Raw genomic sequence first — 14,830 nt, 5'->3', positions numbered from 1 at the left:
ACTAGCAAAACTGACCTGTACGATCCAAAATCAGGAAGAAACAAAATTCCAAAAAGATTGGAGTAAATTTATGGAGTACATAAAATAATAGCTGTAGAAATTTGAAGACTCTGAAATAAATCTTACGATGTAGACAGGATTGGATACAATAAGAAACTGTGGAAAAGTAACTGACATAAGAAAACCTGTTGAAGGGAGGGAAGGAAGTCAATGCTCAGCAGAGTGTGGGGAAAGAATGTGGGTAAATGACTGTTGAATTTTACTGTATTTTGTTTGTATTAAATGAAACACCAATAAAAAGCATTTACAAAAAAAGGGGGGAACTGTTCATTCTACCCTGAATCAGGAGTCTACCACCCCATTCTTATGCATGTTAGATCCAGCCTCAAGCTACATTTCTCTACCTGCTGCCTGATGTTTTCAGTTGCCTGAGCCAGGGATTAAATCTGGGTGGTTGTCTGCCTGCAAAGGATGTGCTTGTCACTAGATTGAAATGCTTTTGCCCAGTCCCTGGAAAATGCCCAAGATGACCCATGTAAGCCCAAAAGGACCTCTAAAGCCAGAACCCACAACCAAGATTTAATACTTCTTCCAAAATCATCTGTGCTTCCTTTCCCTTTCCAACCATCGCTTTCTTACCTCCTTTGGCAGAGATGTTTCCTTGAAGAGCGTTCTTTCCACTGTAGAAAAAGTATTCCATATTAAATCCATGAGCCTTTCTGTCCTCTTTTCCTTTCTGTCTCTCCTGCACCCAAGAAGGCTGCCTTGCTGTAATGTGCGACTGAGTGTAAGGAACAGACCTGAATGAAACTGGGAGGATTCACCCGCAAGCATCATATTACAGCAAGGAAGTCTATGGAGCAAGACTATGGAGGTGGGGAGAACACCAGCAGGAAGGTGTACTTTCCTGGAAAGTGTCTCCAGAAACCCAGGAAGCTGCACAATTATTGGATTAGTGACATCCCTTAATCCAGGTGCAACGTGGGGATGAACACACAAAATGATACCATGGTGGTGGCTGTTATCCCTCTGCTTAAAGAGGCAATGGTGTGTGCCTCCAGGGGTAAAGACAAACTGTTGTGTTAACAGCACCAAAGTGACCTCCCTGGATTAAAAAAAGGTAAAAGACCCCTGGACGGTTTAGTCCAGTCAAAGGACTATGGGATGCAGCGTTAATCTTGCTTCAAGGCCAAGATTAGACCTGTTTAGACCACAGTTTCACTCACGTCCCTGGGACACAAGCCTGGGCAGTGGCTATGGAGGTTATGGGTTACCCAGAGGAGAAGACCCTCCTCTTGGCCACACTGATGTGGTCCAAAGGAAAGCAGAAGAAGACTTTTGGCACCAACTTGGCCGCAGGAGTTGCCAGAAGGAAGAAAACAAGGCACCATACAACTGTTTTAGGGACTCCAGATTCACGTAGGGTTTACTCCTTAGCCTTTTCTTCTTCCAAAGACATCCAACAAGGCAGCAAAGATTTAGCAGGGGCAAAACAAGGCTTTCTTTCACCTGGCTCAAAGACCCAGTTTGGCACACACAAACCCATGCTCATTTGCGTACATACACACACAGGTTGGTGTTAGGATATTGATGTTCCGTTCCACCTAAACAGATGTGTGGAGCTGTTATATGTCTGTTTACATTCCAGCACAGCTTGCTGGGAACTTCCGTTTGTGCTTCCTGCTGCTTGGACACGAAGGGGAGCAGACATGTTTTCTTTGTCCTGATCTCTGCTGAATAAACTGCTTGTAAATATGCTTGACATCTGCCTCTGTCCGCCCTTCCGTCGCAAAGAGTTTGTTATTTCTGCTGGCTTGCGTGCTTAGCTTCTGAAGCTCTGAGTCACATTTATTGATGCAGAACCGAGCACTGGAGTTCGACAGGCTGCCGGCCGGTGGGCTGGAGCCAGCTCGGGGTCTGCCAATTGCCCCCGTTCCCTTGGACGCATCGCAACAGTTGGGAGCCTTAATGGTGCCCCTCTGGAGGGTCCGTCCAGGGCAAAAAAAACTCGCTAGCCCCCCGTAGGTACAGCACTGGTTTAGGAACAGAATTTTCCTTCTCCTAGGTGGGCTACCTTCCCAAGTTGACGAGTCCCATGTGCCCCTCACTACAGCACATGCAGAAACCGCCTTCTTAACTGTTGGACCCACTATTGGTCTCGTCTGTTCAATCCACCAGAGCCTATCTTCACATGCAGGTGAAGTCCCTAACTCACCGAGGATTTGAGACCCATCAGCTACCCTCACCTGGTTTAGCCAGCCAGTCAGAGCCATTCCTGGGGTGTTGCATGCTGACAGCTTCTAGAAGGTACAGGTGAGAGCCGAGTGCACGGTAGGGACCAAAGATGGACAAGCTACCCCAGAAGGAGCGCATCATGTCCCTCACCAGAGGTACTACTCCTCCCCTAACATCCCATAGCATGGCAAAGCAGTTGTTTTTCTCTTAACACCAGGAACAACTCCACAGTAGTGGTACCTTGGTTTAAGAACAGTCCGGTTTAAGAATGATTTGGTTTACAAATGCTGCAAAACTGGAAAGTGTCCTGGTTTGAGAACTTTACCTTGGTATAAGAACGGAATCCGAACGGTGGAAGGGCACCAGCGGCAGGAGGCCTCATTAGGGAAAGCACACCTCAGTTTAAGGAAGGTTTCAGTTTAAGAACAGACTTCTGGGACAGGTTGTTTGCAAACCAAGGTACCAGTGTACAAAGAAATGTTTTATTTGGCCCTGTGTGTTTATTATGGGGGATACCAACCCCCCACTTCCAACAAGATCCAAGGGTTAGTGGGGGACCCTTTGGGTCAATCATGTATCTGCGATCTGAACCCTGAAGTGTTGGCTTAAAATGTGTTACAATGTATTACGTCAGGGATTTCGAAAAGGGAGCTGGAAATGTGTGCTCTGGTTGTGCAAGCCACAGCACAGGTGAACAAGATGGAGCGCTGGCCTTCCGTCACATACGTGACTTCTGAAGGAAGAGGAAAAAGCCATGGGCTAGGAAGGAAACTTTGACTGCTGGGAAATGGAATGTACGTGTCAGGTCTCTTTGCAGGGTGGATGAACTCTGGGGCTTTTCCATGTGGTGACTCCTCTAATCTTGTGCCTCTTGATCATCTCCAAAGTTGCTCAAACTGGAGACCTTAAAGCCATTATTTCACTCACACACACCCAAGACACCATGCATACATGCTGAGAGGTGTAGATTTAATCTCTAGGCAGGGGTTCCCAAAACATGGCTCACAGGCTTCATTCACCTGGTCTGCAGTGTGTCATTAGATTTGTGGCTTGAGAGGGAATATCCATCACCTTAAATACTCCTAAATTGTAATTGTATTGCTTCTTTTATTTCTTATATTCCATCTGATATTGAATGTTATGGAATTGCAAAACAATAAAATACAATTACAAATCATCCAGCAATGACTAGGAGAGAAAAATCACTGGGTGGTCCGTAAAGACCCTTAGCAATTTTCAGGTGGTCCATGGGGTGAGGAGAAAGAGTCTGGTCACCATTGCTCTAAGGCCTCATTTGCAGTGGTACCTCAGGTTAAGAACTTAATTCATTCCGGAGGTCCGTACTTAACCTGAAACTGTTCTTAACCTGAACCATCACTTTAGCTAATGTGGCCTCCTGCTGCTGCTGCGCCACCGGAGCACGATTTCTGTTCTCATCCTGAAGCAAAGTTCTTAACCCGAGGTGCTATTTCTGGGTTAGCGGAGTCTGAAACCTGAAGCGTCTGTAACCTGAAGCGCATGTAACCTGAGGTACCACTGTACTGGCAGAGGGCTGTTGCATGGGAGATTCCAAACTCCTCTGGTCATGTTGGGGAGTAGGGGGAGACTGCTGCCTTAGAACAAGTGTGGGGAACCTGTGGCCCTGGATGAACTGCAATTCCCATTATCCCATGCTGGCTGGGGTTGATGGGAGTTGGGGGTCCAGCAGCACTAGGATGACAACAGGTTGCCCATCACTGCCTTCTTAGTCCCCATAGCACCACATTACCTGAAATGAAAAGGCAGGGAGGCTAAGCAAGAAGATCTAGAGTGAGCATGGCAAACATTTATGGTCAGGAAACTCACAGGTCCAGAGTCATGGCCTTCCCATGCCTAGTGCTCTCCAGTTTTGGACTTTTTAATTCCCACCATTCCTGACCATTGGCTACAGCACCTAGGATGGATGGGAGTCGTAGCCCCAAATACCTAGAATGTATCTGGTTGGGTAAAGTCAAAATAGGAAACGGGTTGAATTGTGGTGTGTTAAGGAATGGTAAAGGCTGGAAAGAGGTGGTGGTGAATGAGGAAACAGGATCTGTGGGAGTATATTATCTAAGTTCTAGGAAAGGGCTGGGTGCTATGAACTACAAGGCAGTGGAGAAGGACAGCAGCTTGGGAAGCTGGGCAGTTGGTTTCAAGGAGTCAAATGAACACAGCCAAAGCAGCAGGCATGTTCACGTAACACAATGCTTTCATGTATTTTATTGCACAGCGCCCTAGGGTTTATTTTCTGTACATGTGCTGCCCTCTACTGGTCCATACATTTAATGTACTGGTTCTGCTGGCTAGGGGTGATGGAAATTGTAGTCCAAAACAGCTGGAGGCCAAAGTTTGTGAAACTCTGTTCTAGAGTCAAAGGAAAAGCACCTCCCAGTCAAACAAGCCCTGTAATCCTAAATGTGCAAACTGGAGAACCACGTCTCTCCCCCACCCTCCAGCTAAGGGCAGTTTTAGGTGCTTGAAAACATGCCAGAAAGTGTTGGATGTGATGTCTCATTGAGGGATGAAGGCAGAAGCAAAGTTTCAAGGTGCAGTAGATGCCACCAACCTGTTTGCACAGAGGCCTGAATACACACATAGGAAAAAATATAGCTGTGTTGAGATGTTTCTGCACCTATGTGTTTTAGAGAAGTGGCCCGTGTGTGTTTCTTTCCAATACTCCCCCCCCCCCTTACAAGGCCAAAACATTTCTAAAAGGGGTGAGACTAGTTTTCTGGCAATGTGTCGGCAGGCGATGTGCTTCCTGGAGGCTGATGTGCCACCTAAGGTGGTTCCCTCATGAATGGACTGTCTCTGATTAGTGGTGTGGACAATGAAATGAAGAAAAGGCTGTTCAAAACTTGTGGTTTTGGCCACCTGAGTAAACCCCTTTTAGAACAGGGCAGGGCTACAGTTTGACCTGTACAAGCAGCTTGTACAATGGATTACAACTCTGCTGCCCATTTTGAAGCCACCCAAACCCACCTTCCCATCCTACTATTCCAACCATCTAACCCCCCTCAGACCTTTAGCACTAATTTTACATGTGTAGCAAAACCACATTATCAACCCCAGGTTAGAAAGTCTGAGCAGTACGACAAAGAGGCAAAGCAACTCTCCCACATGTGTGTTTAAGGGCAAGCAGCCTTTAAAAGAAAGCTTTTCTTCTTTAATTGACAGTGTGCAATGTTTGCACTGAGTCTTAAAAGTATTACCCTAACGAAAAATCAGTATGGTTTGCAAGATTTTATTTGCCATGTACACACCTATGTCGGTTGCCAGCAGGTCACTATCGCAGCGAGCACTATGGCCACAAGACTTCTTTACATGGAACTTTTAATGAGATCTGTACATTCAACTCACACATACCTTTTATTAAGCCTCTGGTAAAAAAATGGAACCAGAGTGCTACCACCGTTCAGTGACAAAATATGCCTTGTATAGAGAACTGTCAAAGAGTTTATGCTTCAAATGTTGCCAGGAAATTTGTGACTATTTCCTTCAGCTTGGCTTCAGTTTGTTCAGAGATCTTCCCATCAGTCCTGTCAAGGCAAAACCAACCAAATTTCAACTCTCATCCACAGCGGACTGTGTAGCAGCTACTCCTTCACTTCAACCATTTTGCAGTGACTTCTGCCACCAGCTTTCTCTTTCCCCCACCATTATCCATAAATCGCCATATTTAACATTATAATAAAATGAACCTAAATATTAAATGCAGTGCTGTGCACCATCCAAAGGCAGATTCTTAAAGCAGCTCTTCCAGGTGAAACTTAGCACTGTTTTTATAAAGTCATTGCTGCTCTTTAACAGTAATGCTCAGAACTATAAGAACTTTCAGTTGTTCAAAGCCACAGTCATTCCATAAAAATGTATGACTGCCTCACAAGCAAGTGGAAGTTTCTAGTCTATTTTACCTGATTGTGGAGAGGAGGGCCTGGTGCTGGCTCAGAACGTGAGCAAGAAAAGCACTCTCGAATTTGGTGATCTTGCTGGGCTCCAGCTTGTCCAGGTGGCCTCTTACCCCAGCATAGATAACTGCAACTTGTTCCTCAATAGCCATGGGAACTAGAGAGAGAAATGTGCAAACTTAGAAGATTGTCCAGAAGGAATAAAGCAGACGTTGGGCTGAAAAACGTTCCTCACCCTTGTGTGACATGGGGAGGGTGTGGTAGAACTAGGAGTCATGCAGAATTCTTACCATATTGTCCTTGTTTAAGCAGCTCAGTCAGTCGTACACCACGATTGAGCAGCTGCTGAGTAGCAGCATCCAGATCTGATCCAAACTGGGCAAAAGCAGCTACTTCACGGTACTGAGCCAGTTCCAGCTTCATGGTTCCGGCCACCTAGAGAAAGGAGTGGACAGGCTTATTGCCTTTTCTGGGCAAATCATTCTGAACACTTTCCGCTTGCCAGTCTATGTCTTCAGTTACCTCCTGGACCATCAGAATTGCTATGACAATATAGGAGTCAGTTAACTATCTAGATTAAATATGGCATTGTCAGGGATGGGCAGGCTTCAGGCCTGGGCAAACAACTGTGCTTTTACTAGGATGCCAAGGTCCACCAACTGGTGCTAGGTACAAAATGGCAGCTCAGCGGCCCAACACAGGCTTAGAATTAAGGAACAAGCTGCCACCATACATTTCTCAGTACCAGAACTAAGCTCACAATGTTTTCATACAGAAGTTGTCATTCGTTTCAGCAGTTATCATCCACAGCAGCTAAATTTAGTGCCTTTTTGTTACTGTCATTGTTAATCAGTGAGATTAATGATATTACTCAGATATCATTGCCAATATATTGCAAGTCACTCAAGAGTAATAATAATAATAATAAATTTTATTTATATCCCGCCCTCCCCAGCCGAAGCCGGGCTCAGGGCGGCTAACAACAATCAAATAATCAAACAGTCAAATAATCACACATTCTAAAAATATTTCATTATAAAAATTAATTAAAATCAAATTGATGGCAACCAATTAAGCAAAATTCTGTGCAGGTTGCCAGAGGAGGGAGTCAGGCTGCGCCCTGACCAAAGGCCTGGTGGAACAACTCTGTCTTGCAGGCCCTGCGGAAAGATGTCAGGTCCCGCAGGGCCCTAGTCTCTTGAGACAGAGCATTCCACCAGATTGGAGCCGCAGCCGAGAAGGCCCTGGCTCTAGTTGAGGCCAGCCTAACCTCTCTGAGGCCTCTCTTGTCCTACAGAAATTATTGTTCAAAGTCAGAGGAGCCAGGACCAGGATGTATAACAATTTGACAAAAATGGTCTAAGCAGAATTGATATAGAAAAGGTCTGGCATATTATGCTATTGCTCAAAAAAAATTCCAACCTTGGTTTTGCTAAACTGGCCTCCACTTAAACTTCTACAAAACCCATTCCTGCAGAGACAGCAGCACGGAATATGCAATTCTGTATATTAACCAGAGAATACTCACTAGCTTGCCACGTGAGCCTCTTTTTATTCAACAGTTCTAATTGAGATAATGAAATGCTAGAACAGAACGATACTGCTGATGTGACCCTGCATCCCAACACAACAAACTGAATGCTTAGCTAAGCCATAGTGTCAATATAACTAAGATTTTACACTTACCTGCTTCATAGCCCTTGTCTGAGCAGCAGAACCGACACGAGACACAGACAGACCAACGTTGATGGCTGGGCGGATACCTTTGTAGAACAGCTCAGTTTCCAAGAAGATCTGTGGGGGAAAACCAATATATAATTTTACCAGACACTAACGTGACTAAAGAAGTGCAGTTGGGCCCAATATGGACTTCAGGTCATCCCAAACCATTCTGTGTGCGGATTCTCAATTAAGTGCTTTGGGATCCTACCTGACCATCGGTGATAGAGATTACATTGGTTGGAATGTAGGCTGACACATCACCAGCTTGAGTCTCGATGACAGGAAGGGCAGTCAGAGAGCCACCTCCAAAGGAATCGTTCATTTTGGCTGCTCTTTCCAAAAGGCGGGAGTGCAGGTAGAATACATCGCCGGGGTAGGCCTCTCGGCCAGGTGGACGGCGCAGCAACAGCGACATCTGGCGGTAGGCAACAGCCTGTTGATACAAGAAAGATGTTACATCTGTTTCACTGGCTCCAAGAATCTTCTTAAGGTCCAAGTTTGTGCCCCCCCAAATTAAGAAGCCAATAGCACATTCAAACCTGTTTGGATAAGTCATCATAGATAATCAGAGCATGTTTGCCATTGTCTCTGAAGTATTCGCCCATGGAGCAGCCAGAATAAGGAGCCAAATACTGAAGGGGGGCCGCGTCTGAGGCTGTAGCAGAGACCACGATAGTGTACTTCATGGCATCTGGAAAAAATGGTTTAAAATAGTTTTGTCAGGGTCAGTTTCTAATTAAATGGAAATGGAAACAGATTGGCTAACAGCCATTCAGTTACTAGATTTACTCCCATCACACCATACCATGTTCTCACAGTATTTCAAAGTGGGGGACTTTGCTACAGTAAATGGCAGAGTTTACAAAAGTGTGTCAGTTCTCTTTGTATCTGCAGGAACTAGGGGGGAATGTTTTCTCCTATTTGTCCTTACCCCAGCACACTGTAAGTTGTGCAAGTTTAGCATTTAACAGAAATAAAATTAAGCTGCAGTTTCAGGAAAGCAAAGCAGGTCTTTAACTAACAGAGCTTAGTACCAAGGTAACGGGACATGGAACCTGACAAAAATTCTGCTGTCAATAACATCTAAGCTGTGTACATAAAACAGTTATAGATCAATCATACACAATAAAGACAGTTCAAAAAACATTTATGCTATCCATTTCCACAGACTTCACTTCCATCTAGGATGTTTGTGCAAAATACATAAATACCTGCATCAGTGAGCCTTTTCACCAGCTGAGCAACAGTGGATCTTTTCTGGCCAATTGCAACATAAATACAGTACAGTTTCTTCTTTTCATCAGTCCCATCGTTAAATCGTTTTTGGTTGATGATGGTATCAATAGCAATTGAAGTTTTCCTGCAAGGAGAATAGCAAGTCAGTTAGCATCATTTCCTACAGCCTGTCCAAAGCTTTTACAAACGATTTCAAGCTATATTTTGGGGAACCCCAAGGTTCCTCATTGAGGAAATTATTATAACTATTATTTATTAAATTTATATACCACTATTCGTCTGACGATCACAGGGCAGTTTACAACATAATTGTGTGCAAGCATAATAATCATGGACAAGCTTCTCTGCCTATATGAATCTTATTTTACAATGAGCTGAGTATAATCAGGAATTCATTGGCAATTCGTTGTAGAGCCAGTGAACTGCCTGAATAGGGTACACCTTAAAAACATGACCCAGAGCCTTCTACAAAGCCCAGGAGATTTGAGACAGGTGCACTGGGGGTCCTTGGCCAACAAATCAATGTGTGAAAGGGATCTCTGAAAAATGGGAGCTTTGAGACACTTTTCTTAATTCCCAGGGCACTTTTTTATCACAGAAAACTTAACAGCAGTTAGGACAAAGCAGTTTGAGTTAGGCAAGACAGTAGGTCCTTACCCTGTCTGCCTGTCTCCAATAATCAGCTCACGCTGACCACGACCAATTGGTACCAAGCTGTCTACAGCCTTGATGCCAGTTTGCATAGGCTCTCGCACAGAGATTCTAGGAATGATCCCAGGTGCCTTCAGACCAACCCTCCTGCGAATCTTGGAAGCGATGGCACCCTTTAAAAGGAAGACAACATTGTCATTTTCTCAAATTTGCTCACTACTGATAACCGACATGCAAAAGCAGTAAATATCATTGCCACACCAACCTTTCCATCGATGGCATTTCCCAGTGCATCTACAACACGTCCCAGCAACTCTTCGCCAACTGGGACATCCACAATGGCTCCTGTTCTCTTCACAACGTCCCCTTCCTTAATCAACCTGTCGTTACCAAATACGACGACACCAACATTGTCAGGCTCCAAGTTCAGGGACATACCCTAGAAAGTTAATTTAAGAAGGAATTGAAAAGATGCATTCATGAGACACTCCAGTCAAGTGTTGGCAGGGCAGATTCCCACAACCAACTGAAGTCTACCAAGCTATAAGGTTTGAAAACAGTATCAGACAGTGATGATACTACCATATAGGATATGCTATGGCTGAGCACATTAGGTTAGAGCTATAATCACAGTAGCAGGTGTCTTACAGTGAGCAAAGCCTCTTTGTAACAAGTTGATTTTAAACCACATTTCCAGTCCCAACATTATTCATAATCAGGTACCTTTCACACTGTAACCAAAGGGTATGAAGAGACTTTCAAACCAAGAATCACAAGTTTTACACAGGCACTTAATACAAATACAGATGCAATGAAAACAAAACCTACCTTAAGCCCAGAAGAGAACTCAACCATTTCTTCTGCTTGAACATTCCTGAGGCCATACACACGGGCAATACCATCACCAATGGAAAGCACACGGCCAGTTTCTTGAAGCTCAGCAGAGGTGTCAGCGCCCAGAATGCGCTCTTCAAGAATTGAGGAGACTTCAGCAGTGCCTGGCAGAATTTAAGTCATGACAATGAAATTTCCTGTGTCACCGGGAGACTCATTAGAATCTTAGCTCACTTTGCATCAAAAGTGACATTTCTGGTAGTCTGGATTAACCAAGATAGGTTAGGTCTGAATCTTGTTTATAGCACATCCTTCTGTGTGGTGTGGTGACAAGACTATCTAGTCTATGAAAGATCAGGTGTCCATCTCTAATCTGGCCAATGTCACGCAAGACACCATATATATAGAGAACACATCTACAATTGTAAAAGCAAAAAACCCCAATTTATCGTTTTATCTTCCTTTGGTGGACCTATCACACCCTCACACCCTTCAGACAAGGTTTTCAAGCTGTATTTGAACATTTGACCTTTCTACAAATTACTCAATGAAGCTTGCATGAGTTAGGCAAGCTGGATGGAACGCTTAACAGTTTCATTTCTTGATTCTGTACACTCATGGATTAGATTAAGCTAAATGGTAATCAAAGTGGTCTTTTATTTGCCCAACTGCCGCTATTTCTTAAAACCCCAACAGACAATTAAAACTTTAGTTAATATGCCTATTCCAAAACATTTAGACGCGTAACCAGTTAGGTAATTGCTATGCTACATAAAAGGATGTATTTCTTTTGGTTCCAAATGTTTCACCAAATCAATGCTTAGCTGCAATTAACAGTGATCACTACAGTACTTTATTACCAAAGTTGAGTTTCCAAATATTTATTTTTACTCACCTGTTTTCTGTGGACTTGTTTTGGAGGCATGGAGGTTCCTTGTTGCAACAAATGATGCACCCAAAGCATTCCGAGAAACCTAGCACAAAGAAAAATCTTTTGACTTTTACGTTTAACTTATTATCACTTTCTTGACATTTATGAAATCACACTCCTGTTTTTGCTACTCCTCACTCCATCTCCCTGCAGGGTTTACTTAATCCCAGTTATCAGCTCTTATATATCAGCTATTGATTATTTCAATCATAAAGGTATGTTACTGGTATACAGTATCTCAATGGTGGCAAACCTATGGTATGCTTCCCAGAGGGGGCACTCAGAGTCCTCTCTGTGGGCATGTGCACCATCACCCCAGCACAGAGTTTGCCAGAGTTCGTTACAAGAAAGCCAGAGGGAGGCGGGGCAGGGCTGCTCCCCTCCCATTCTCCATGCGCACTTGAGGACATTTCTCACATCACCCGCACCTCTGTCCAGCCCAGCTGCTCAGGCTCCATTCTGCACCCCTAGACTGAGTCAGGCAGAGCCAGCCAAGCGCATCACGCGAACTGCTCCTCATGCTCCAAGCATGTATGAGTTGTTGTTTTTTTCTAAACTGAAACTTCAGTATTCAGGTTAAATTGCCATGTTGGCACTTTGCAATAAATAAGTGGGTTTTGGGTTGCAGTTTGGGCACTTGGTCTCTAAAAGGTTCTCCATCACCGCAGTATCTGGAACAGGTAGACATACGGCACAGAACATTTCTAGTATGCAGGTTTACTTGGGATTATACACCCACTGTAGCCAATGGGGCTTTCTCCTGGGTAGAAATGCATAAGATTGTAGCTTTAGATTCAATACTGCTGCAAGTGACTTTAACAAGTAAGGTTTTGGCACCATTAACACAGAGAAAGAAGATACAAAATCTTAATGATTTGTATAGACTACTCAATATTAGTGGCTGGAATGTATTGCAAGAGAAATAATCAGCCCAAATATCTTGATTTTAGTGGCATCCTCCATTCCCCTTCTGTAGAATCCTGGGAGAATGAATGGGCCTAGCTCCCTGCCATCTGAAAAGTTTCTTTCATAGATTCACTCTTGCACAAACCTATTCACAGGACAAAAGAAATGCCTATATAGCCACTGTCCTGAAAACTGGAAAAATATGGGGAAATTGCAGACCTCTTGGATAGAGATGTCCAGGTTTTTTTAAATAAAGCTCTCTCCCATGTAAGGCCTTGCATTTGAAACTGGATGCAAGTATTTGTTGCTCTTTTCAAGTACTATGTAGGAATTCTGAAATAATTTAATTTGAAGTGCCTTTTCTAAAGAATGACCTTCAGTAGAATCTACCAGCTATACTGCACATGGACTCCCTCAACACTAATAGGTCAAAAAGAGTAACAAGGGCAAATATATCGACTCTGTAATGTAAGGGCAAATGTGAAGACACAGGACTGTGAAGAGCTGATGGAACTGTCAAATATGTAGCAGCAGTCACAGCTGTGAAACCTAGGGCTGCACCACCAAAGTGTATTGCTAGAATGAATGAAGATTTACACTGAAATATTTGTCAACAATGAATGATGTATTGGTGTTTTTCTATTTTAAACTGCCCTGAGGAAGGGCAACATAAAATTTAAATAAATAATAAGTTATGAAAATAAAGAAGATATAAACCACCTATCTTACAAAACAAAGGAGGAAGAACTCCGGGACTTTCCACCACTTACAGGCTTTCAAGACATGTAGATCTACAGGGGAGACCCCAAACAAGTGGTTGCATTTGCAACCCCTGAACTTATCTTTTTAAGTTCCCAAACTTGTCTGGAAAGCAGTTTTCTCAATCCCTGATTAAACGTAAAAGGTGAGCAAATACAGGTCATAAAAAAGGCAATGCCAAAGGATTCTCTTATTAGATGCCACCAAGGTCACAAATACCAAAAGACGATGGTGTGCTGACACCACAAGTGCTGTCATCTTGCAAGGTGAGGCGAGTATGCCTGCAACAGCAACCACTTCTCTCCTACCCAGGAGCCCATGCACGCTCCATGTATCCACAAGGATTTCCCCTCTCTCTTTCCCCCTCTGTCCTCATCTGGATTCCAGTCGCTGCAGGATCAGCAGCTGCAGGTCTGCCTGGCGTTCTGTCTTTACAGGCTTTCAATTCCATTTTAAAGACATTTAAACTTCTCAATATTCTAATCTGCCGTGCGTGGTCCAGTTGAGATTCCTGCATTGCAGGGGACTGGACTAGATGACTCTCAGGGTGTTCTCCAACTCTACCATTCTGTGTCAACTGTAGATGCAGAAGCTGAATTGCTTTGAAAATAAGAAATTGAACAGAGGCATTGCGGGGGGCAGGGACTGGATAACACGTTCTGCACCCTCAAAGTAAAAAGGAGTCCAACTGCATTTCTGCCCAAGATGTTCGCAGCTCAGAGAGGAGCAAATCAGGGGTGAAAGTGCCTCTCCTGCAACCTTTAAAAAAGAAACGGCGGAATTTTGCAAGAACAACCATTACTATCGCTATTTATTGATTACCATTGACAACCAACCACCCATGCTTTCCAATGCCTAGTACAGCTGCGCATTTTAAGTCATCGTAGAAACAGAATAAATCACAATCACGTGGCTTTATTTAAAAAGAAGAATCACCGGGCACAGGGCCTTTGCTCTCTGTCCCCACCAACATGCAGCGGCTGAAGGGGACCCGTTTCCCTTCGCAGTGACCTTGCCAGGCCTCCAGGGGCGAAGGGAAGCGAGAGGACGGGAAGCTCCCGCAACCCCGCTCCCCTCCCCGCCGTGGAGCCCAGGCACACGCGGGGAGGGCGAGGCAGCCTCGCAGGGGAGCGAGGCCCGCAAGAGCCCGGAGCCTCCCCCCCTCCTCAATGTCACCCGCAGGGCCCCAAGATGGCGGCGCCGACGGCCGCCTCACACGGACCTCCCTCCCTCCCTCCGCTCTCGCGTCTCTCTCACCAGGCCGGCCTGCCGGGGCAGGGCGCGGGCGAGGGCGGCGGCTACGCGCACGGACAGCATCGCGGCGGGAGAGGGCGGCGGAGAACCAAGGGAGAGAAGGAGACGCCGCTACTGCCGCTGCCGCTTCTTCTTGCTTCTCTTGCAGCCGCCGCAGCCGCCTCACGTCAGGGACCCGCGGACAAAATGGCCGCCACGCAGCGCCGCCCCCTTTTTGCCGGAAGAGGCCACGCCTCCTTTCCTTCAAGCCGAGCGGAGAGGAGAAAGTCATGACCCGGAAGCGCTTCTGTGGCCTTTCCCCCCACCTTTTACCTCAGTTCAATTTATTATTATTATTACTACTACCACTATTATTATTATTTAATAATAATAA

At 44.9% G+C, this 14,830-nt stretch overlaps 2 protein-coding genes across 2 annotated transcripts in view; both read right to left on the bottom strand.

Annotated features, from left to right (window-relative positions):
• Window positions 1–781, bottom strand: part of PSTPIP2 (proline-serine-threonine phosphatase interacting protein 2) — a 65,075-nt gene extending 64,294 nt beyond the window's left edge. Inside the window, exon 1 of the mRNA XM_077936509.1 lies at window positions 640–781. Within this exon, the coding sequence (XP_077792635.1) occupies window positions 640–711 (72 nt within the window). The 5' untranslated portion in view covers window positions 712–781. The remainder of the gene's footprint in view (window positions 1–639) is intronic.
• A 4,703-nt stretch (window positions 782–5,484) lies between these two features.
• Window positions 5,485–14,644, bottom strand: ATP5F1A (ATP synthase F1 subunit alpha). Its single transcript, XM_028748605.2, has 12 exons — window positions 14,461–14,644; window positions 11,503–11,581; window positions 10,602–10,771; window positions 10,039–10,212; window positions 9,780–9,946; window positions 9,098–9,246; window positions 8,426–8,577; window positions 8,095–8,319; window positions 7,851–7,958; window positions 6,455–6,599; window positions 6,171–6,321; window positions 5,485–5,795 (listed from the first exon to the last, which is right to left on the bottom strand). Exons 1-12 carry the CDS (start codon window positions 14,518–14,520, stop codon window positions 5,714–5,716), a joined length of 1,662 nt encoding a protein of 553 aa, XP_028604438.1. The 5' UTR covers window positions 14,521–14,644; the 3' UTR covers window positions 5,485–5,713.
• Between the last annotated feature and the right edge of the window lie 186 nt (window positions 14,645–14,830).

The sequence above is a fragment of the Podarcis muralis genome, chromosome 11 (assembly GCF_964188315.1).
Source record: "Podarcis muralis chromosome 11, rPodMur119.hap1.1, whole genome shotgun sequence".
Classification (NCBI taxonomy): domain Eukaryota; kingdom Metazoa; phylum Chordata; class Lepidosauria; order Squamata; family Lacertidae; genus Podarcis; species Podarcis muralis.
Note: the sequence above shows the minus strand (reverse complement) of the source record. Positions and strands in the feature narration are given on the sequence as shown.